The sequence below is a fragment of the Colletes gigas genome, unplaced genomic scaffold (genome assembly GCF_013123115.1).
Source record: "Colletes gigas isolate AHSC1104 unplaced genomic scaffold, ASM1312311v1 Colletes_gigas_Sc00007, whole genome shotgun sequence".
NCBI lineage: Eukaryota > Metazoa > Arthropoda > Insecta > Hymenoptera > Colletidae > Colletes > Colletes gigas.
The window spans coordinates 7,540,001-7,563,311 of NW_025106636.1; the positions used below are offsets into that span (position 1 = coordinate 7,540,001).

Consider the following 23,311-nt stretch of genomic DNA (forward strand, 5'->3'; position numbering starts at 1 on the left):
ATTCTAGAGGCTCAAGAATATCAATTTATTGAATAAGGCTTCGTTGAAAAGTTATTAAAAAATTTAATTAAAAAATTTCAATTCGCTTTGGAAAAATTATTTTCGGTTGCAGGGATCAATTATAATCATTTTTGGTGATTAGACGTACCCCCGAATTCCTACCCACTTTTGAGAAAAAAATTCGACAAAGTGAAATTCTTCAATGAAAAACAAAAATTTTAAATCGTTCTAAAAAAATTATTTTTAGCTGCAGGGATCAATTATAATCATTTTTGGTGATTAGACATACCCCCGAATTCCTACCCACTTTTGAGAAAAAAATTCGAGAATGTGTGAAATTTTTCGATGGAAAACAAAAATTTTAAATCGTTCTAAAAAAATTATTTTCGGTTACGGGGGTCAATTACAATCATTTTTGGTGATTAGACATACCCCCGAAATCCTACGGACTTTCGAGAAAAAAATTCCTCACCGAAAATCTAATGGAGCTCTACAGCCCCATAATAATGGGCCGAAGAAATACATTGGATGTAAGATCTACCCATATACCTCACCTGTGGTAAGAACTACTATCATGCGCGCGCAGCTGTTCTACAGGCGGAACTTTAAACGTTAATAACTTTTTAACGAAGCCTCAATTGATAAATTAGTATTCTTGATTTTCGTCTTATTTTGGCCTTGAAAATCTCCCGTTAAAATTTTTCCCATGAGTGGCCGAACACCTTGTACGTAATGCAAAACATACTTGTTATATGAGGTATCTAAGAAATCAGGCCTCCTTTTAGATAATGGCAAACTCCTTAATACCATTAACTCCTCCTAAAATAAAAAGTACATTATAAATAAATGCTACATTGAGAAAAAATATGTATATTTTACCCTGGAATATTGAAATTGAGGTCGTGATCGGCCTACTTCCACAATTGAAGTGTCAGTTACCTCCCCAGCTACTGACATTGATATAATTGCTTGATCTCCTGCAAATAATTAAAACAAAAGATATAGAAATAATTAAAACTATATACATCTACTTGTATACAATTTTTAATTTAACAAATACAAATAAGAAAGTCTTCGGATGTCAATATCATTACAAACAATTAAAAACACTTGGAACCAATTGAAAATCTTTAAGAATCGAATACAGCGAGGTTTCGAGTTACGCGAATTCGTAGATACGCGCGGTCATGCCCCCACCTCATATGTCCTTGTATATATCTTGTATGTGTATACGTGTTCGTACATGAAAAACATTTCTTTTCAAAAGAAATTTTCGAAATGTACACTAAATATATTGTAAGGAGAGGCTCACTAATTTTTGAAGAAACATTACTTAACGTTATCCACGTTCCTCTTACCGATTATACCATATTATTCTTAATCTTGGACTTATCTTGTTTCTTCTTATAATAACAACACACACAATTTGACTTACGCGAAATGCTCAATAATTAACCGTGCAAGTCGAGCACTTATCGTATAATATAAAGAATCGGTTAACGATGTTCGAATTAGAAATCGCTATTAATAAACATAACGTATTCAAATTTGTGTATACAAACCCGTGTTCAAGATAACGAACATAAATTTTCGATCATTGGCGTGAGGTGCGACACAACGAAAATTTGAAGACATACACCATTATCGTACGTTACAGATGTACTTACGAAAGGTCACACGCTTTACAGCGTTAACAGATTTGTTTTTATGAAACCATCGGCAAGTTCTAGTTTGCATCATTAGAGTTGCATCCAGAACAGGGGATCCCGTCGGTCCTACCAGCGGACGTTTACGAGGTCGCCGATACCAATTCGAACCGATAATACTACGTACTTTCAGCTTCATTTTATCAAAATTTTCTATCGACTTTATTCCGCTCTTTTATAAACCGTCAACCGTTGTCGCCGTCCAACCGTCCCAAACAGTCAAACAAATATTTATCGCGCGAAGGACGAAACGGACGGAGGATTACTGTTCGAACCGGTTAACAATGTACTAGAACGAAAAACTGTACGAGGATAAAATGTATACAACGTTCTTTCGCGAGAAGAAATATTATAGTTCCCTGCTCGCGAATAATTCCACCTTGAGGAGATCGAATTAACTCGAAATTAGAAACCGCCAATGTACGTGGTACAATTGCCGGAAAGCCGCGAGTATTTATGAAGAAATAGATCGCAAACGGTCCGACAACACGTGTACTCGTGCACTATTAACGAAATCGTTTCGAACGCGAAACTCTCATCGACTATTGTTTACGCCTCTGTAACGGTGCGCCTAATTCTTAATTTTGATAGATACTACACGTCGTTTAGCCCGATACAAACTGACTAAATGCCGATGGTTTTTCGGCAACAGAGTTTGCCCCGCGATCCAATCAAGTACGTCCCTAAGAGCGTTATTGTCAACCGTACGTCTCATTGGTTCTGTTTTGTACACCGTTTAAACGTAATTTCTAACTGATACCACCTGAATACATTCAAACGTTCGCATGTATCGTCAAATAATTAAATAGAGAAATATTAATTTATATAATATTCATTTTCGTTGTTATACTTCCAGAATATAATGATTATAAAATTAAAAACATTTAGACGAATATAATTCGATAAATACATTAAACGAATTATTATTTTATACCGTTATCGTGTTACGCTTTATTTTTCGATAAACATAAAGAAAACTAAGAAATAAATCTGTATAATTTATTATACTTACAATTAATATCTTTGAGTTATTATATAATTGTTTTTAAACTCGAGCACAAATTTGACAAATTTGTGATTGTACAGATCTTTGTTACCAACGTTTTTATAAATATGATCCCAAGTACACACAAATTTCCATCAAAGTTTACAGGATACATTTAATATAAATTGTACACTAAAAAGATCAAATACATCTAAATATTTTCAGAGTATTGTCTGTGTATGTTATATCGTAAGTTTTTATTTTCATGGTTATAACATATATGTTATGTCTGTATTTATGTATGTCGGTTATACTTGCTATCGATGCTTATCGTATAACAATGATAGTTTTAAATATAGAGAAGGGAAAGAAATAGCTGAAAGAATCCGCAAATGTGTACCATGCTCGCAAACATAGAAAGTAAAAGTATCAAAGTCGTGTAAGATACAAGCATGGTATCGTTCGTATAAGCTACAACTTAAATGTTTTGATGCTGATTTTTATCTGCTATTAGATAATGAAACATATATAGCAAATTTCATTTAATAATCTTGCAATTTTAAATCATGGCGCTGTAGACTGTGTTTAAAGTCCCAATAGCGATACATAAGAAACAAAAATTACTCAAACATATAAAATAGGTAAATTAAAAGAAAGTTTAGAGCTGAATTTGAAATGGGGGCATTTTCTGAATAATTAAAAGGAATAGGAAGGAAAAATAGCAAATCCCATACCTTCATCTTTTGGAGTTGGCAGTTGCTTGTCATTTGTCACAGATTCCTGAGACATTCTTCTGCTCTTCTACACTTTTCGTCCTCGGCCAAGGAAAATTCACAGCACACACTATACGGACTTTTATGTTTTCTAGATCCTTTATGTGATCTATCTACGTCTCATACGCCATACATACGTATATCTAATTGTAGAGTTTATACCTAGCTATATATCTTAGTACTGTTTAGTATCACAGATTGGTTTTCCGTTCTATATCGCGGTTTATCGTTAAGCGAGGAAAGAATTTCGATCGGGCAAACAAATCGTTCGTCGATTGCCCGTGTGGTTCTAATACCGACAGCTCGGCCACTCTCACTCGTTGAAAAGAGAAATGAAGAAAAAGTGTTTACGTGCTACGTGCTACAAACTACAGCTTTACGCACGATAATAGAAAAGAGAAACGCAAAATAAACTGATTGCGCGAGATTCGAAGCACGTGTTCCCGAAAATCATTTCATTAATTCAAGACGTCCTCCTCCAATTATTAGTAATCCATCGATTTATCACACAAAATGTACACACACAACACTAGTTCACTGCTATGCAAAAATAGAAAATGGCGCACGATCCCCACTTCCGCCGTTGTTTCTCACTGCTTCCTTGATCCACAACGGAGAGCGTTCTAGCTTGCTACCAATACTATAGATAGTACTACGTCACTTTATGTACGTCCAAATTAATCGAGCGCCATCTTCTTAAGAGTTCCTTGTAAAGGAGCATCCGCAATATTCTTACAACATGAAATTATTTAACGCAACGAAACAGAGAACTTTTGATTCTCTTTTTTATTAGTAACGCGATCAGTTTTAACGCGCAACCATTAGTTTATAAATAATAAGTTAGAAATAAAACCAACGAAATACGTCCAAACTATTATAAAATTCTGTATCTTGACATTGTCCAATTTTCAATAATGCTGTATTCTCACGTGAACGTGAAACTCTATGCATTTCTTTTATTATTTTACAAATATAAGAATGAAAAATGAACCGCGTTTACAAAACACATGTGTACTTCTTTTGTAACTATATGGGTGTCAAAGCGAAACACAATTAAGGTTAAGATTTTAGGCGCGGAAGTTGAAACTCCATGACTAAACATTAAGTTTTCGTATTCAAAATCGAAATCAGAAAACAGAATGTTTTTCATTCGACTACAAAATGCTGGATACATAAAATAATCAAAATAGTTAATTTTATTTTCATTACATATTCATTTACTTCAAAACGACGTACATATACTACTACTTAAGATAAAAACTTTCTTAAAAATTAGTCTAAATTACGGTTCCTGATATTAATAACTGAATTATCAAAGCATTTAAGAATACTTCACAATTGGGTCCAAAATTGAAACAAAATAGAGTTTCGTTTAATCAACAACCTTGAAAGATTAAAAAAAGAAAAAATGATGAAATATTACTGATAATCAATCTTGATATAAATATTTATTCAAACTTTAACTAAATTGATATAAAATCCAATCATTCGTTTTTTGTCACTTTCAAACATTTTTCGAAATTACTTAAAAATATTTGTCCAATAACTATACAATGATATAAATGTAATGAGATATTGGAAACAACAATGGGGCATTAATCCTATAATAACAGTGTACATCAATTTAGTGCGTTATAATATTAAAAAGTATGCTTTATTATATCACATTCTTTTCTTATTTAAATACTTTATAACTTTTTTTTTACTTATACTTTTAAATGAAACGAATCTTGTTCGACAAATATCTGTTTCCGATATACCATCGAGAAACACCTGGCATTCTAATATTAAAAACAATTTAAACTGTCAAAAACTGATGGAATGCTCTTATGTTGTTCACCCTACAATATCCATGTTCTCTTACCTGAAATTCAAAATACAAGTAACTGCTTTAAATACAACAATCCTATTAAGTATAAGTTTTCATTATAACAAGTGTGATTTTTAACTATATCATGTAAAACACAAATAACTATTTTCGAAACGATATGTAACTGAAGTATATTACTGAATTTTTACAATATGTATTTCTTTCAGTATTCCCTGACATGGAAATACTCATTAATACATTTGTCTTATGAAATATATTAAAATATTAATGATATATTATTTCAAGAAACATGTAAAATAAAAATAAAACATTAATGTTAATTTTCTTCTTCATGTACTGATGTACTTATTACATTGTTTTCATTTACTTCAGTCTTAATTATAATTGTGTCTTCAGCATCAGAATCTTCTCCTTTGTCACTGACATCTGATTTCGCTGCATCTACATCATCTTCGACAGCGACGCTGTCCGCATTGCGATTAACAGCTTTACCGCGAGCCTTGGCAGCTCTCTTTGGCGGTACAGTTTCTTCCTTCTTCTTTACATTCTTTCCCTTTTTTGACATTTGAGCCGATTCCATTCCCTCTGAACGATTATTTTCTACATCTTCATTTTCGTTATTGCTAGCTTGTACTAGTTCTACAGAAAATGATTCTCCCACTACTTTCGACTCTTCGTCATCTTTGGATTCCTCTGGACTAGCTTCATTTTTACGACCTCTTGTTTTTCTTCCAGTAGGATTTGTACTTTTATCATCGTTTGTTTTTTTCGTTGCTTTCACAGCTTTAGCCGACTCTTCTGTTTTATTAATATCATTTTCAGTCTTATTACCATTAAAAATTTTGTTTTTATCAACGACCTTACCTTTTGCATTACCATCTGCTTCATTTTTCTTCTTCATCACCCGTGCCTTTGATTTATTTTCCTTTGGTGTTGCTTCGGCATTTGCTTGCTTTCTTTTCTTCACGGTCGGTACTTCTGCATCCATGTTTTCATTAGCACCTTTCTTGGCTCTTGCTTTGGGCTTTCCTTTGGCTATTATTAACATATAATCAGTTTTTTCAATTAATATACAATAAACATATATTCTAACAATTTACAAAATAAAATACTACAAAATTTTCAAGGAAATTCTCGTGTTCAGCACTTATAAAAACGGTTAAACGTTACAAAATATAATTGCACGTTTCCAACGAGTAATAAATATTTTATTACGTTATTGTAAAATAAAATAACCGATAAAATCGTAAAAAGTAAGAAAACAATGTTAACTACAAATTATTCGATGCTAAGAGCAATATTGAAGTGGAAAAATAATGCTCGAAAACGTACGCTCTTCGTCGACTTCCATTCCCGCCTTTTTCGTCGCAGCCTTTGTGCGAGTCTTTTTCACCTCGGTATCTTCGGAATTTTTTAACGTTTCTGCGTTCGGATCAGCTTTTTCCTCTGCTTCTTTATTCTTCTTCGTCGCCACGGATTTAGTTTTTGAATTTGTTTTTGCAGGCACCGAAGCATTTTTGGAAGCTGCTGTCTTGGTTCTCGGCTTTGCGTTCTTATTTACGGTAGAAGTCATGTCCGTGGTTTCAATCTGCTCGGTTTTCGCTGATTTCGCCGCTCTTGGCAATCTAATTTGTTTCTCCTCGTCACTTTTATTTGTCGTTTTCACCGTGGTTTTTTTTCTTTTCGGGGGCGACGCATCGCCGGCGGCTTCGGCGATTTTCTCTACAACCTCTGCATCGGCGTGTTTCGCATTTTTACGGCGTGCCATTGCAATCGTACAAATTAAAAAACCACTTCTAAACACAACTGACGAAGTCCAACAATTAATTTCGTGTATCTCACGAGTTTCAGCAACAACAAACCAGTCACTACGCCGCACGTATTTGCTCTCGATAGCTAACCGGTGTCCAATGTGCTACGGTTCCTGGTGTTCGTAAATTACATGACTAACATAGTAGCAAATCGGCAATCTTGAGTTCAAAATAGGTTTAATAATCGACAATCGATTTACGGATTTACAAATGATACAGAGATATTAACCGATTCATTAAATCTAATGAGAATGCTAAACGCCTAATTAAACGTACGCATTACGTACTCTGCAAGGCCGAAATTAACGAAGTGAATTCTTTTTTACGGAATTTCTTCACATCACTTAAGAATCGAGCCTAAGGACTACAGTTTTGCACCTTTTTGTAATTAATACGCCCCTTTGGTAAATCCGTTATTTGAATATTTTCCAAAATTAATTATTAAAGAATTCATATTTTTCATCATTACCCTGTGTTGTTTAAACAACGAGATCTACAAAATTTTCTATATAATATAGTTCTATATTGATGCAAGTATTCGACGCGATGGCCATTCGACATTTACGAAGAGATACCGGATGTACATAAGTACATTTTTCGATTTATCCACAGATAAGTCATTTGTTTCTGCGCAATATCTTTAGATCGCTTAAGAATTGAGCCTAAGGACTCTCGTTTTCCACCCTTTATAATTAATGCAAACGTCGGAAGATTCGTTCTTCAAACATTACAGGAAACTGTACAAATGAAATCGTGGCATACTTTTCATTTATTTCGAAAATGTTTCTTCGATAAAATGTCTGTATAATTAATTAGTATATTGATGTATTCGATACAATATGTATGCACTACGTAATGCTTGTGGAACAGATACCGAATGCATATTACTTAAATTGTTCATTGATAGGCCATTTATAAATATTACTATTTGCAATTTTAACAGCTAATGTTATCATTGAGGACGTGATCTAACAAAATTTCTGAACGTCGTACTTATTTTGTATAAAATATGTAAGGAATCGAAATTAAATGTATCTACTACCCCTATGGTAGGAGGTACTGTGTTCTAGCTACTAATTGAATAATTAACTATTTGTTCGTTATAAAAATTATTGCTAATGTAAATAAGAACAGATATATTAACAATGAAGATATGTATACGATTAGTGTTTCAAATAAACTTCACTTAAAAATAACGTTTCTTCTTTGAAATTGAAGTTAATTTTACCCTCATCAGAGCAAAATTAAACTTGTTTATTTATACATACACGTTTAGTGTTCGTAAAAATATATACGTTGTGGCTGTAAATGTTATTAAATGCAAAACGTAGATTCATTTTTATAAACATTTTTGCTCAAGTTTTGTTCTTTATCGTTCGAATCACGATAAAGCTTATCGAGCCAATACATTTCCTATATCAATGTTGTAACTGTCATTCATGTAGCATGCGCGTAAACAAAAGTTATGCAAATCGCTTGTTGCAAGTACTATCGAAAGACATGATTATATGATTATTTAAAGTAATATTAAAATAAATTATTTTAAAATATGCTGTGACGTACTTAATACTTAAAAATGTTCTAAAGGTAAATTATTAATATTACATAACCTACAATTGTTTTAATTATTACTATATTTAATATTTAATAAAGCGATTATACATTACAACAGGTACTGCGGTGATGATAAAATTAAATACTGAAAAATTGTAATACTTTGATCATCGAAACAGTAAACGTTCTTGACCTTCGTTTTCTCTGTATAATTCGGTCAGTTTGCTATTGTTTACTGACGATAGAATTTTTTACAAATTGTTTCACGATGAATACCAGCAAAAAGATCAATGTAAATTTTTCGTCGCTGGTAGGTTTAAAAGCTGAACTTTTAAGGAAACAGACAGAAGTAAATGAGGCAAAGTTAAGGTCTCAAACGAGTCATGCTGTACCAAAGATTAAGAAAAAACTGAAAAAAAGTAAAGAAAAGGATACCAAAGAGTCTTCGGATAAATCTGAATATATCGAAGATGTTAGTACCCATAAAAAATCTAAGCTAATGCTAGAAGCAAAATCAAGATTATATGAACGATTAAAAAAATCAAAACACAATAATGAAAATTTCCTTGTCGATTTTATGAATAAATCAGACGATTCTGATGGAGAATCATTGCCGAAAGATCAAGAAGATGATGTGACATTAGAGAATGAGGATGATGCGACATTAGGGAATGAGGATGATTGGGTGGAATATGAAGATTGCTTTGGTCGTACAAGGAAATGTTTGATAGAAGACTTACCCCTTATGCAAGAAAAAGATAAATTAATAAAACAACAAATTATAAGCAAGAAAGGCATTGACGTGAAAACTGATGCAGAACAGAACTTAATACATGATGAGAAAGAGCCTGAAATCGAAATTATGAGAAGGAAGTGGGAAGAACAAACTGCAAAATTGGCGGATAAAGTGAACATACATTATCAGGATGTCTTATTTGATGAAGCTAGAGCTCATGGTGTTGGTTACTTTGCATTCTCACAAGATGAAGAACAAAGAATTAAGCAACAAGAAAATTTGATCAAGTTAAGAAAAGAAACTGAACAAAAACAGAAGGAAATAAAAGAATTAAAAGAATTAAGAGCAAAAATGGAACAGAATAGATTGAAAGCAGCTAGAATCAGGCAACGAATTAGAGCTGGGCTGCCAATAGAATCGGAAGAAGAACTTGAGGAAAAGGATAACAATGAATCAAATGTAAAGACATTGGAGGTATCTAATGAAAGTACTACGGAGCAAAAGTCAACTGAAATTGAAGAAGGTAGCAATGAAAAGCTGAATAACAAAGAGGACACAGTAGTAGAAAAAGAAAATAAAATAAAAGCTTTAGGAGAACTTTTAGGTAAACGAAATCATTGGCACGAAATGTCACAGGAAGAATGGGTAGCTAAATGTAGAAAAATTAGAGATAACGAATTCGGGCCCGCGTATGATAATTTTAAAAGCGCTGGTTATATGGGGACTAACTATTTAAATTCTGAAAATACCGACGCATCTACTAAACTTGAGTTGAACGAAACGAACGTTCAAAATGAAATACAAAATAATACTGAAACAGATATAAATTCTTACGATATACCGCTTCCTCCTACTTTGACAAGAAATGATTTTAATACCGACGATAATACAAATAACATAATCGAAGAAAATGACAGCCAATTTAATTGCCCTCAAACGGTCGATGCGACTCATTGTTCGTCTAACAGTGCAAGTACCGTTTCTAATAATACGCTGCAAAATCAAACGAACCCGAATAGAAGTATAGACGAGGCGAGTATTGCAGCCGGGCTTCGATATTTAAGAGAAAAATTTGAAGAAAGACGGAATATTTAAAAAAAAGAATGACGCCCTCATTGTACTGTACTGTACATATTTGTAAATAACATTTTTATGCACCTACGCTTAAAAGGAATACTTTTACCTTCCATGTAAATGACAAAGTACAAAAGATTAAGTACATTGTACTGGATACTGTAAATATTTATATAAAACAAAATAATATGTACTAAATAATAAAAAAAAACATTTTATTTCTACATGTTAATGGTTTTTACTTTTCAAAACATTTTATTAGTTTTCTTTACTTCTTTCGTATTTTCATCTGCCAATTCCAACGAATTAATTGTTATACCTATATTATATTTAATGAAAAAAAAAGAAAGATATTAATTATACTGTAATAAATTAATTTTGAATAATACATTAAAGTAGGTACATAAATTACCAGAGACATTAAAATCAGAAAACACTGTATTGCAATTGGGACACTTCACAGGGTTGTGTACCATAGCAAATCGTTTTAAACAATATAAATGTAACAAACTCTCACAGTGATTACATTTTTCACCCTAATTAGAAGAAAAACGGTATTAATAGTTATGTTTATATATAATTTATAAGTTTTCTCTTTAAAACTTACATGAAAAATAACTTGCTTACAGAGGCAACAGGTACCTAAGTTACTATCATAAGTAGCTCTAAAATATGGCATTAATTCTGTTATACTTCTTACACCCATATAGTAATGGCCATTCTGTAAATAAAATAAAAATAAATTACGGATAAATTACAATATAAATTTTAATCGTGTTATTTACCTCGTAAACCAACCATTTCCTATTAACTATATCATTTAGAAATTCCTCTGCTTCTGCTTTTGATAATTTAACATCTGGCAAAGAACATAAATTCAGACACAATGTACTTTGAACACATCCATTACTTGATGTTATAATTTCAGAAAATATGTTTCTAAGCAAGGTTAACTGTGCTTTTGAAAACTCATCCTGAAAGCTGTAATAATCAACATTCGAAAGGAACTTCAGTGAACTTCAACAAGCATTCTTTTAATGTTATTATCGTGTTAATAAAATTAAAAACATATACCTAATAACATCATCAAGTACAGTATTTATTAAAACCCAATGTAGCTGGCCTGTAATTTCACACTGAGCTTTTTTTATTAACATGTTTAATGGCTGTAACTGTTCATTTATCTGATTCATAATTACCGATATTTTATCATCGTCTGAAATGCCGAATTTTATTCACAAAATATGCGTACAAAACAAAATGTCTATATTAAATTGAATACAGAAGAAAAATAGACTTACTAAATAATTTAATAATCAAATTTTTTGCTGTGTTTTCATCCAAAAGACCTTCGTGCATGATAGTTTGCAGAAGTATTTTGTGTTGTTGGGTATAAACCATTTTTTTTTTAAATTTCTATCACAAAGATAAAACAAAATTTTAAAACGAAGTAATCACTATTTAAAATCTAGTTACTTTTAAGATTAGTAAAACATTGGCATTTATTAAATTTATTATAATCTACTAACTATCAACTAATTTAAATAATTGCATGTAGAACTACCGCCAAAACAGTTACAAGTGGAATAGGACAGTGGTTCTTAATAATCGCGCAAAAATGGTATGATGAATAAGAATGGTAAGAACCACTGATACAAGACGTAAAGAGTCTACATTTTGTTCAGCAAGAAAAAAATCATGGATAAACAAAATCATATAAAATAGAATTTCATTAGTCCGCTAGTCCTTAGACCAGCAATATATCTTATCGATTCTTTCGCTACAAAACTGCAATTATCATACGTAAACAACGATTTGTATAATTTTTATTCAATTTATATCTACTCGAGACACATCATTCCGCCATGTTGATTCTATCACAAATCATGTGGTTTTGTTTGCTCGACAATTTTCGATTCGACAGAAAAACCTTTAAACATAAAATTGAAGGAAACAATCATTTTTGTACGTATTTATTAGATTACGTATCTTATAAGAGTAAAATATCGAAAAATCTCACAAAATGATTTGACAAAGAAGGAACATTTGAGAACCGCTGTTGCGGCATACTGCGCTTCGCTGCATTATCATCAACATATCGATTCGAATTCTACAGTATCATGAGAGAAAAGCAGCGGGAAAGGGATAACGAATCGAACGATTAATATCTATAAATTGAAACGAATATTTGGACACAGACGAGACGTAGAATAGATTTAGCATCCAATTGAAGAAAAATGAATATTTGGCTTTATTTTGGTACATAATAACTCTTAAATGATTAATGAGCTAGTAGATACAAATGAATTTCACTGGATCTATTATATACCTCATCTGTGATGTTAATTCTGGTCTATGATATAATTCTGGTTTGGAATTTGAATTAGAGAATGCAGAAAAAAGAAAGGTAATTCGATTCGTTCTATAGTTAAGTCTTTTGCCATTTTGTAATTCAAAACTTCATTTTCGAGATATAAGCAGTTCAAGTTTTTATGTGTTGAGCATCATAGACATAGGTGCCCGTATGCAAGTGTATATGTGCAATCGCATAATCAGCTGACTGGGATAAAAATAACGCGTGTCCAAACAGGATTTAAGCACATTCGAACGATGTTGTAATTGAAATACATTTAAAATACCAAATATATGTTTTTTTAGTGCTTAGAATAAGCGACGAGCAACCTAATATTGTATTCTTTTATATTCATCCATGCTTTCGAATATTAACTATTTGTGTAACTTGTATTCGATGCATCATCGAGTACTAAATACATTATTTTGTATTTAGTACCTGATTAGTAAAATTTAATCGGCGTCCCGAAGATCTTGCACTCTTTTTGTTAAATACAAGCGTAGAACAAGTGCTCTTATGCGGACATTGAAGACGACATTGAAGGATAGAAATACTGCTGCAGACATGCGTTTTCTGTCGCACGGTAGCGATGGTGGGGATAGTAGGAAGAAAGGGGTGACCTTTATCACCCCTTTCTTCTTACTGTTGCCTAAATATTCGCATCACGTATCTTTCTCCCACCAAATGCACTCATAGAGAAGGATAGCGAGATTCTAGTGTTATCTCTTTTCAATATCGTATTCAACGCATTTCACGAAACGTCCGGTATATTATATGTATAATTATGATTTGGCTAGACTGATCTAAGGCTTGGGTTCCAAGCTGCCGGGCCAAAAGAGTAAGAGACGAACAAGTTCCTTTCAACAGGGCAATTAATGGGCAGTTTCCTAAATCGATTCTTTCAGTTGCCACATCTTAAATTATATTGCAGAGTTGTTACAAATCATGTCCTCTTTGCATTATTTTTCCTTGTATAGTTCCTATTTTGACGCGTTCGCAATTGCTCATAGCCTCAAAACAAACGAGCATTACGATGAGCAAGCGTGAACGATTAAAAGTGAAACCGAACGGCTGTTTAGAATACTTACAAGCATAAACTGTTTCTTACGAACGTCTAACCCGATTTCGTCCCAAATATCATATGATTATATATCATTTTATTGTGGCAAATGTAATTAAATTATATTCTGCCCAACACTGGCCCTAAGGCACTTCGGATGCCATTTTCTACGCGCACGCGCTGAAAACACGTCACGTCCGACGCGGAAGCGTTCAAACAATAAAGTCAGAGTTAGGTAAATTTTATTCACGAATATTAATACAAACTTTAGATTCGTTCGTAAATTAATTTCTGTTTACGCTTCGATTATAAATTCGGATTTTTTTTAATCGATATCCAGACGCGGGAAGCCACACTCTAAATGGAATAGGTAATAGGATTTAAAACATTTCGAATCCCATCACTAGGTATAGGTAAGTGCAATTGCACAAGTTGCGAGAATCAGCCACGAATTGATAGCCATCTGACGGCGAATTCCAGAAGCGTCAGTGTATTCGTCACAAAATATTATGATCCGTCCGAATATTAGCATGCGTTTATCACGAACGACAAAACGGAATATCACGATAACGATAAAACGGAGTAGAACCGATACGCGTACACGTTAGAGCTATCTGTCTACATAGTGCTATACATATTGGTTGTAGCAGAGAGTACTTGTGGTACTAGCAGTACCGCGAGGGCGCGAGGCCGCGACCCTGAGCCCGATACGCGCGACGGGGAATAGAGCGTTTCGGTAGCGGAATAGTGCGCGGAACAAATACGTGTCAAACTCGGTCCACGGATAAGCAAAGTGGAGCATCGTGTGGTGCACACGGGTGTCCGCTATCGTTTACTGTGTGTAAAGGTTGAGAGTTCATGATCATTCAGCGCCTCGAAACGATGATTTTACGAGGCGTTTGACGACGGTCTTTTCCCCCTTATTTTTTCGTCGCCGAATGATCGGAAACTCATAAGCAAGACGGACCAAGAACTTTCGTTCTGGCGATCTTCGTTCGACGTACGCATAACCTGTCAGGATCGGTCGCTCACGCAGCCACAGAAAACACGTTTAGAGAGTCGGAAAGTGGTGTGATTGTTAATAATTTTTTGCAATATCAAACCTCGAAAAATGCCGCTCTTCGGTAAAAAGGATTCGAGCAAGAAGATCAAAAAGGATGGAAAAGACGATAAGTCGCCGTCCGTCGAGGACAAATATATCCTGAAGGAGTTGCTCGGAACGTACGTATTATATATCGATACGGACTGCGTATTGGAAAGTAATAGAACATGGTTTGCTTGGAATTCTTGAATGCGTGTTGCTTGCATCGCATATTTAGAAATTTTTAAGGAATCGATCGAATATCGCGGCCAATAACGATTAAAATGTTGCAACGAATTTTTCGTATCGAAGACTAAATATTGCTTATTGTTAAAATTTATACGCAACATTGTCAATGTACCATTTTCTTTAACGTTATCAAACACGCTTATATAAATGGTTTAATGTATTCACACTTTCCAACTTTTTAACATTATTTTCATTTTCGTTTTCTGTCATCCTGTACGTTTCAACTTGTTTAATTTGTCTGCACATTTAATTGTATTTTACCGAAGACCATCCGATAATACGCACACATCTCGAAATATTGGGGAATTTGTTGCTTGAATGCAGTGTAAATACTTTGACTCTATATAGGCTTCGAATAGATATAATTCCTCGTTTAATTCGAATTTTAAATTTTTTTTTACGAATTCTATCGTTTCGAAAATGTTTTACATTTAAAATATCTCGACGTTTATGACAAATGTTCTATCATATTTTTTCTGATCCGTACAGAATCGGTAATTCATATACATACGAAAATTGTATTTTCAACAAATAATTTTATTTCATCTTGTGTTGAAAAATACGAAATGAAAAAGTACTTACTGTCAATAAGAAGTACTTATTGTATAACTTCCTTGGTTCCTTCTATACACATATATATATATTAAAGAAAAATATATATATAATACTATACACGTATATATATATATATATCTTAATTTATGATAATTGATAAATTATTTTATATAAGAATAAATACAATTAATAAATGTACATACTATTGTACATGTATTTCACAATATCAAGAATAATGTTTTATATATTTTATTAAATTGTTTAAATTATTTTTTTTATTTAAGCCACACATTTACTGTATCGTGAATATTAATGGATCTGTTGCCTTGTGAAAACATTTGCATAAGAATATGTCAGAGTTAATTATACTCAGTCCATTATTGAATCAAAAGTTTGGGCATAAATGTTACAGCATATTGCAATAATGAGTAATTGCATAAGCCTCATTACCTTATTATATGTATTCTACTCCTATTCCTTACGAATGTCTGATATTTTCTTACAAATGCTTTAAAGTAATATATATCTGCTGCATATATTCGGACAAAAGTATAACTTGATCTAAATACACAATATTTTCTATAGGGGTGCTTTCTCTGAAGTACATTTGGCAGAAAGTAAAGAGAAACCTGGTCAAATGTATGCTGTGAAAATCACCGACAAGAAAGCATTGAAGGGAAAAGAAGACTCTTTAGAAAATGAAATCAAAGTGTTAAGAAGGTAAATAGTATAATAATTTGTACCTGTTGAAAATTTATTATACAATATCTGTTCTCTACCAGGTTATCACATCCAAATATTGTACAACTGCTGGAAACATTTGAGGACAAACACAAAGTTTATTTAGTTATGGAATTGTAAGTACTTTATATAATACCGGGCAACGGTCCTAAAAGGATTAGATGCAAGATTAAAAATGATAAATGTGCAATTTATGGTATTACATACATTTATTTGTTTGTATTAGGGTAACTGGCGGAGAACTCTTTGATAGAATTGTTGAGAAAGGTTCCTATACAGAAAAAGATGCATCAGGATTAATAAGACAAGTCCTTGAAGCTGTGCACTATATGCACGAACAGGGTGTTGTGCACAGAGATCTTAAACCTGAAAATCTTTTATATTATAGTCCAGACGAAGATAGTAAGATTATGATTAGTGATTTTGGTCTGTCAAAAATGGAGGATTCTGGTATAATGGCAACTGCTTGTGGTACTCCCGGATATGTTGGTATGTTTATAAATTCTAATTATCTTATTTATCATTACATTGAATTGCGTACTTTTACCTAGTCCAATTTTTGTTGTTTTCCTAAAAGATTTAAAAATGTATTATGTGTGTACACAGCTCCAGAAGTCTTAGCGCAAAAGCCGTATGGGAAGGCTATCGATGTTTGGAGCATAGGGGTCATTTCTTATATCCTGCTGTGTGGATATCCACCGTTTTACGACGAAAACGACGCCAATCTGTTTGCACAAATAATGAAAGGTAATAATATTACTTTTGAGTGCAAGTTTTTGGCATTTGGAAGGACCATACTATCACTTCAATTTAGTTACTACTTTTAGGATCGACAAGCACATGCAGCTGTACATTAACTTGAAATTTTCATTTTTAAGGTACTATTCTAGTTTTTGTATGCTGCTGTATACATGCTAGTGTAGTAAGTAAATGATATTTTGTGCGCGTCCGCGTTTCTTGTAAAAAGCTATTAGCTGTTCCTTTTCAAAAACTAGCACTACAAATTCGGTCACAGTATTACTGTCGTACAATTGAAGCAACGATTATCGAGAAGGGTTTAAAGTGAGTCATAAAAAAATTGAATTTATTGTACAAAGTGTGAAGCTAACAGTATTTCTTCCAAATAAAATATTTGATTTAAACGAAATACTTCATAATAAAGTCGTCTACTCTATAGCAAAGAGCTAACCAGACTGTTATAGGTGAATTTGAATTTGATTCGCCGTACTGGGACGATATCAGTGACTCAGCAAAGGATTTCATTCACAAGTTGATGTGTGTCAATGTTAAAGAGCGCTATACTTGTACACAAGCCCTTGCGCATCCCTGGTAAGATTATCGTTACTCTAATATATTACATATCATTTTTTTGTTACAGTCATACCCCGATTTATGTTTCATCGACTTACGTAGTTTCGTATTTATGTTGTTTCTAGTAGCGACACGATAGACGTTTTTTTCACGTACTTCATTTTATATACTTTGTAAATATAAATATAGCTAAATTTGATCTCCCTAGTCGCTTTTACTAAAAAATGAACCTTTCTCTTAATCTGATACAATGTTAATATACGATTTAACTTATGAAAATTCAGGGTACGACTGTACTTGCAATTATATAAAATTATCTAATAACAAAATCATAGAATTAGCAATTATTCAATAAAATTTATAGAGCATATTTATGGCTCTGAACAATTGAAAAGTCATGTTTTAAAGTATTCAAGTACGTAGTAAGAATATTACAGGAACAGAATTGCCTTTAATGTTAAGATAGATGTGGATTAAGTAAGTAAGAGAATTATATTTATTTTGTCATTCATTAATTTAACACATCTCAAGATTCGTATAATTCCCAGCTATGCACAGTAATCAAGAACATATTGCAAATTAAAAATTAAATAACCCTTCATAAAAATTGTTAATGATCTTTTTCGATAAAAGTTTAATCTCTTAACACAAAGACTGATAAACACATAAATACATAAAAATAATTAACCCTCTCGTGTGCATAATTTGTGTTTGCATAACAGTTTATATTTCAATCGATATTTGGCATCACAGAACAGTATGTATCCATGAAAATAAACGAGGCTTTGTTCTTAAGAAATTTGGCGCTCTGTGTGAAGGTCATGTGCACGAGAGGGTTAAGGGGGCAGTCTGGTATTTTGGGCCAAATATTGCTGTTTCATTGCTATTTTCGATTTTACGCGAATTATATCGCAATAGAAATTAGTAGGTACATAGCTCATTCAATTTAGTTTAACGAGATACTTTTTGTTTCCTCGAATGACATTACTATTTTTACGAATTCTATTATAATCTCCAAGAAAATACAAAAAAAGATGCATGTATTTATTCGAGATTACCAGGCTGCTTTCTTAACGTATTCAATGACTAAGCATATATTCTATATTATTTATTCACTTTTAATACAGTATTGTGTAATTGGTTTTTCCAGGATTTCCGGCAACGCGGCTAGCAATAAAAATATCCACGGTACTGTATCGGAACAACTTAGAAAGAATTTCGCCAAATCAAGGTGGAAGGTTAGTATGGTTAGATAATTATCAAGCTGCTGATTGTATGTGTTTGCTCGCCAGGCTCCGTAGGAAAGTCTTCCTCTTCTCTCATGGTTGCAGCAAGCCTTCCACGCAACCACGGTCATACGTCAAATGCAACGGCTGACACTCAACAGCGGCCAACAGCAGCAGGGCCCAGGGTCAACAGGCCCCTCCAGCGGCAACCCCACGCCATACCTCGATCAATCGCAATCGAACCCCAGTCATCAACCCAGATCAGTGGAGCCTCAGACCAACCTCAATTGAAGCAAATACTTGAGTCACCGATATCCGTATCAAGCTCGGTGGCCTCAAATCCTCTCCCCATTCCAATCACTCCAAATTCACCATTATACTTGCGCAACAAACGCTTCAAGCTGTGGGGTAGCACACGCACCGCTCTGTCTACTCTCTTTCAAACGAATGTATCGTATCTTAGAAAGCAAAGGAAGTATAAAAAGAGCTGAGTTACGCTGCTAAATTTTCGTCTATGAACAAATATCGAAGCCGTTGAATGGCGTTTATCCTCTTGCCAATATTATTTAATCTGGGCAGGAGTTTGTATAGATTTCCAGCTAATCTGCTTTATACGTGGTCACCTGTGACACGGTCACCACTAAATTATGTACATTACAAACTATATAACGGCCCGCACGATATAAGGCGATTTTCCGAGTCTTTTTCGTTCTGTCGCTCCCCTTCGGTTTGCAGGCTCTATTCGAACAATTATAAATAGATCTTTACTGTGTTGGTACATATTAACAATAGAAAACGAATTCGTAGCTATCGATAGAATTTTATGCGATATGTTAATACAGTAATGCACAATTAACTGTCACTGAAATCTACGCAGTAAACTTTCCACGATTCATTCCATCCCGATCCTTTCCACTCGGCGTCTCGAGCTCAACAAAACCTGATCTAGCAACAAAGCAAAGAGAATTGGTGAAACGAAAGGAAGAAGCGCATGCGCGGTACAAAGTGATGCCGTAAGAAGATTAATAATCATGCAATAAGACAAGTTTGTATTTTCTGTTTTTCGTCTTTACCTTTTTAAAAATGATACCAATGCATTTCTGAAACTCTTTCGATTGAAACAAATTCAAACACCACATAAATTAGATTACTTTTAGCTAACTTAACATATATAATATTAATATACATAATTGATTTGTAGTTTCTGTAATTCTGTTAATTGCACAGTTTTACTCGTTCTCATTCTTTGTCAATGTTCGGGTTCGGTTCTACAAAAAATACGCTATCCTTTACATGTAACATTCATTGTTGGATCCCAAATCTTAGGAAAGTTAAATGTGCGTTACTGTAATATTGATTTGATCAAGTGAGATGTATAGTTACGTATTTAGATAAAGCTATGCGAAATCTCATAAAACTGTTAACAAACAGAATCTTGCTGGATCAAATCTAAGTAAATGTGTAAAAACTAATGTGAACAGTACAACGACAAGTTTTTATCTTTTATAAAGTCTGGAGTAATGAATAGTGGTTGTTTAGATGATTTTTTGCGACTTAAAGTCTTATTGTATCCTGGCAAATATGTTTTAAATTCCATAAATCGATGCAACTTTTAGTCCGATACCTTTTCGAGTAGCAACGGGACTGATACGACGTATATTGATAATATTCGAGCAATTCGATACCAAAGTACTTAATGGGAAGTATCGAACGGTATAAAAATCTCAGGTACTCGGTAGTAACTTTCAATACCGATACTTTTGAAACGAATACTGACCAATGCCAATATTGTATAATACGGAGCAAGTATCGATATTATTCATTCAAAATATATAAAAAAAAACTAGAGTTTGCCCTCAACTTCGTTGTCAATGCGTGGATGTCGAAAAGAATAAAGAAAAATTTCTGGTAATAAGTTGTATAATAATTCTATCTGTTTGCAATTGAATTTATTCACGATAATATCGATATCTACTCAATTTATACAGTAACTAATACTTCATTATCTGGTATCGATAGTATCGATACTGTATTAGTCCCATCACTGCTCCCGAGTAATCGGTGCGGCGGTATAATAACATTTTTTTAATTAGCATTTGGAGAAATACGAAGGAAAAGACAAACTTAGCGATGTTTTGTAACACGGCTTACTCTCAATAAACGAGGGATCTTGTCGCACGGAATCGCGTTGCAAAACTGTATAAGATCTGATTTCTATTAATATATTTTTTTTTCACGTTTCACCGAGAACTAAAATACACTTTTGATTCAATGACCTAATTAGACTCGAGTGTTTTTATAGCAAACCATGTACAGTGCACTGTATTACAAAATGTACATTGTGTACACAGTATACTCCTTCTGTTACATAGTGATATTAGTATATTTCTAAGAACTCTAAATCAGATCTATTAAACTAGATTTAATGTATGTACACGTACAAGTATATTGCTCTACCGATATTTCTATCAATATGTTGCACCGAAACTTCAAGGAAAGTGTACATAATGCATACACGATTCCTCACATGTCTGTTTGCAAGATGCAAATATAAAAAGCAAATTATATAGTGTCAAGTTTTATCTGTTTCCACTTTTCATGAATTTTTATTACATTTTCTCTTCGTCTCTTTCGACAATACGAAAATCAAATTTCGTAAATTGATACGTAAAGCAAAATTGACGCGTTTAAAAAAATAATGTGTAAAGCACAAACTTGATATTGGGCTAGTTAAGAATTAATTATTCGTATTCGAACCTGCGTTGCAACAAAAATGTACATGTTATTTATATACGTCACATTTATGTATAAATTAAACGCCATCGATATATCGCGAGAAACTTTATATAAATATTTTTGTATTAAATATTTCTTTATACGCCGACGATATAATGGTATCGTCGTATAAGTTCCAAAAGGTTGAAATATAATCTAGCTATTTATATTTGTATCTCATTATGATATGGAAAAAAATCGATTAATCGTACGCAGTACTCAGTATTTGAATTGTAACAAATACTTCAACGAAAGGTTCAAGAATACTTTTAGTACACAGTGGTATTACTTTATTTTTTTATAAATGATTGCAATCAAGTGCAATAATACCATGATCTTGTGATAATGATGTTATTATGGTTATACTCAATAGTAAATCAATATTAATAATAACGACGAATGTTGAGAATTTTTATTAAAATGGAATATCTTAATTGGAATGCGTAAAATAATTTATTGCAATGATCGGTTTTAATGTTCAGGATATTTTTACTTAAATTTAAATGCTGTATTATATACGCAAAGAAAAACGTGCGTTGTGTATTGATGCGCCAAATTGTATTTAAAAAAATTTAATGTTTTTCGTGTTCTTTGAAACGTGCTTTGAAATAAATCTAAATTATACTTGATGGATTTAAAAATCATGTGTTGCGTACTCACGTAGAGAGAATTATTGCTGTTTATCGAGCGGGCACTCTTTTTATCATAAACTACTATCTCTTTCTCTTTAACTTTATAAACTATAAATATGATAATCACTTTGAACTATCATATTAGACATCCGTCCGTGTACCGGGCACTATTCGTATAGTAAAAATAATATAAAAGAACTTTAATGGATTCGTATAACACTATAAAAATAATTTTGAAATTGATAATAATTATATTAACTATAAGGTAGCTACTAAAGTTATTCAAACAAATATGAATTTAGCGCGAAAAACACATACAAAGAAAATTATGGATACAAACAATGCAATGATCATCATTTATTCCTGTCAAAAATATTTTAGTATCGAAATTAATTCAAGTTAAATTGATAAAAGGTCTTTCATTGTGCAGTATAATGTATTCTAAAGTGCCTCGGATGACACGATGATGGAACATTAAAAAATGGAAAATATAAAAGAAAATATTGCCTGTAAAAATTACACGGATGATAACTGCATTAAGCAAAAATTTATATTACTAATTGCTACTTAACGCAAACGATACTTTCCGATTTCTTTTTATCATTTCCAATGTACTTTCCTGTATTCGTACAGCGAAATGAATTACAAAAAAGAAGAGAAATTATTACATTTTTCTCATTGCCAGCATCGTGTCATCTAATAAGAAGGGTTCTTTGAAAAACATTTTTTTATGCCAACGTTCGTGCGTTATCGACTAGCTTGTAATTTAAAATTCTAAAAGGAAGTAAAAGGAGCTTAGCTTGTATTTAAAAGCAAAAAAAAAGAAAAAAAAAGAGACAGTGCCACGCGAATAAACAT

At 32.8% G+C, this 23,311-nt stretch overlaps 5 protein-coding genes across 11 annotated transcripts in view; 2 read left to right on the top strand and 3 right to left on the bottom strand.

Annotated features, from left to right (window-relative positions):
• The window catches only part of LOC122396438 (putative mediator of RNA polymerase II transcription subunit 12), a 16,212-nt gene extending 12,180 nt beyond the window's left edge, over positions 1-4,032 (bottom strand). Inside the window, exons 1-3 of the mRNA XM_043394830.1 lie at positions 3,426-4,032; positions 880-977; positions 746-819 (exon numbers count right to left, since the gene is read on the bottom strand). Coding sequence (XP_043250765.1) covers positions 746-819; positions 880-977; positions 3,426-3,480 — 227 coding nt within the window. The 5' untranslated portion in view covers positions 3,481-4,032. The remainder of the gene's footprint in view (positions 1-745; positions 820-879; positions 978-3,425) is intronic.
• Positions 4,033-5,097: 1,065 nt separating this feature from the next.
• LOC122396306 (recombination repair protein 1-like) lies at positions 5,098-7,255 on the bottom strand. Of its 4 annotated transcripts, XM_043394583.1 has the most exons (4): positions 6,628-7,253; positions 6,160-6,330; positions 5,663-6,093; positions 5,103-5,328 (listed from the first exon to the last, which is right to left on the bottom strand). In XM_043394583.1, the coding sequence occupies exons 1-4, from the start codon at positions 7,061-7,063 to the stop codon at positions 5,263-5,265; spliced, it is 1,104 nt and encodes a 367-aa protein (XP_043250518.1). In that variant the 5' UTR covers positions 7,064-7,253; the 3' UTR covers positions 5,103-5,262. The 4 variants fall into 4 exon arrangements, with proteins under 4 accessions (XP_043250517.1, XP_043250515.1, XP_043250518.1 ...); XM_043394582.1 differs by having other exon boundaries at positions 5,098-5,328; positions 5,720-6,330; positions 6,628-7,255; XM_043394580.1 differs by having other exon boundaries at positions 5,098-5,328; positions 5,663-6,330; positions 6,628-7,255.
• A 1,403-nt stretch (positions 7,256-8,658) lies between these two features.
• Positions 8,659-10,585, top strand: LOC122396266 (coiled-coil domain-containing protein 174). The gene is made up of 2 exons (XM_043394499.1): positions 8,659-8,693; positions 8,779-10,585. Exon 2 carries the CDS (start codon positions 8,929-8,931, stop codon positions 10,489-10,491), a length of 1,563 nt encoding a protein of 520 aa, XP_043250434.1. The 5' UTR covers positions 8,659-8,693; positions 8,779-8,928; the 3' UTR covers positions 10,492-10,585.
• Positions 10,586-10,709: 124 nt separating this feature from the next.
• LOC122396305 (non-structural maintenance of chromosomes element 1 homolog) lies at positions 10,710-14,076 on the bottom strand. Of its 4 annotated transcripts, XM_043394577.1 has the most exons (8): positions 13,912-14,076; positions 12,316-12,400; positions 11,772-11,886; positions 11,545-11,686; positions 11,256-11,451; positions 11,078-11,191; positions 10,883-11,006; positions 10,710-10,789 (listed from the first exon to the last, which is right to left on the bottom strand). In XM_043394577.1, the coding sequence occupies exons 3-8, from the start codon at positions 11,869-11,871 to the stop codon at positions 10,716-10,718; spliced, it is 750 nt and encodes a 249-aa protein (XP_043250512.1). In that variant the 5' UTR covers positions 11,872-11,886; positions 12,316-12,400; positions 13,912-14,076; the 3' UTR covers positions 10,710-10,715. The 4 variants fall into 4 exon arrangements, with proteins under 4 accessions (XP_043250512.1, XP_043250511.1, XP_043250510.1 ...); XM_043394576.1 differs by lacking the exon at positions 12,316-12,400; XM_043394575.1 differs by lacking the exons at positions 12,316-12,400; positions 13,912-14,076 and adding an exon at positions 12,145-12,265.
• A 205-nt stretch (positions 14,077-14,281) lies between these two features.
• LOC122396206 (calcium/calmodulin-dependent protein kinase type 1) lies at positions 14,282-19,474 on the top strand. Its single transcript, XM_043394398.1, has 8 exons — positions 14,282-15,104; positions 16,354-16,488; positions 16,551-16,625; positions 16,736-16,998; positions 17,116-17,256; positions 17,712-17,838; positions 18,971-19,058; positions 19,152-19,474. The coding sequence occupies exons 1-8, from the start codon at positions 14,995-14,997 to the stop codon at positions 19,335-19,337; spliced, it is 1,125 nt and encodes a 374-aa protein (XP_043250333.1). The 5' UTR covers positions 14,282-14,994; the 3' UTR covers positions 19,338-19,474.
• The last annotated feature ends 3,837 nt before the right edge of the window (positions 19,475-23,311 follow it).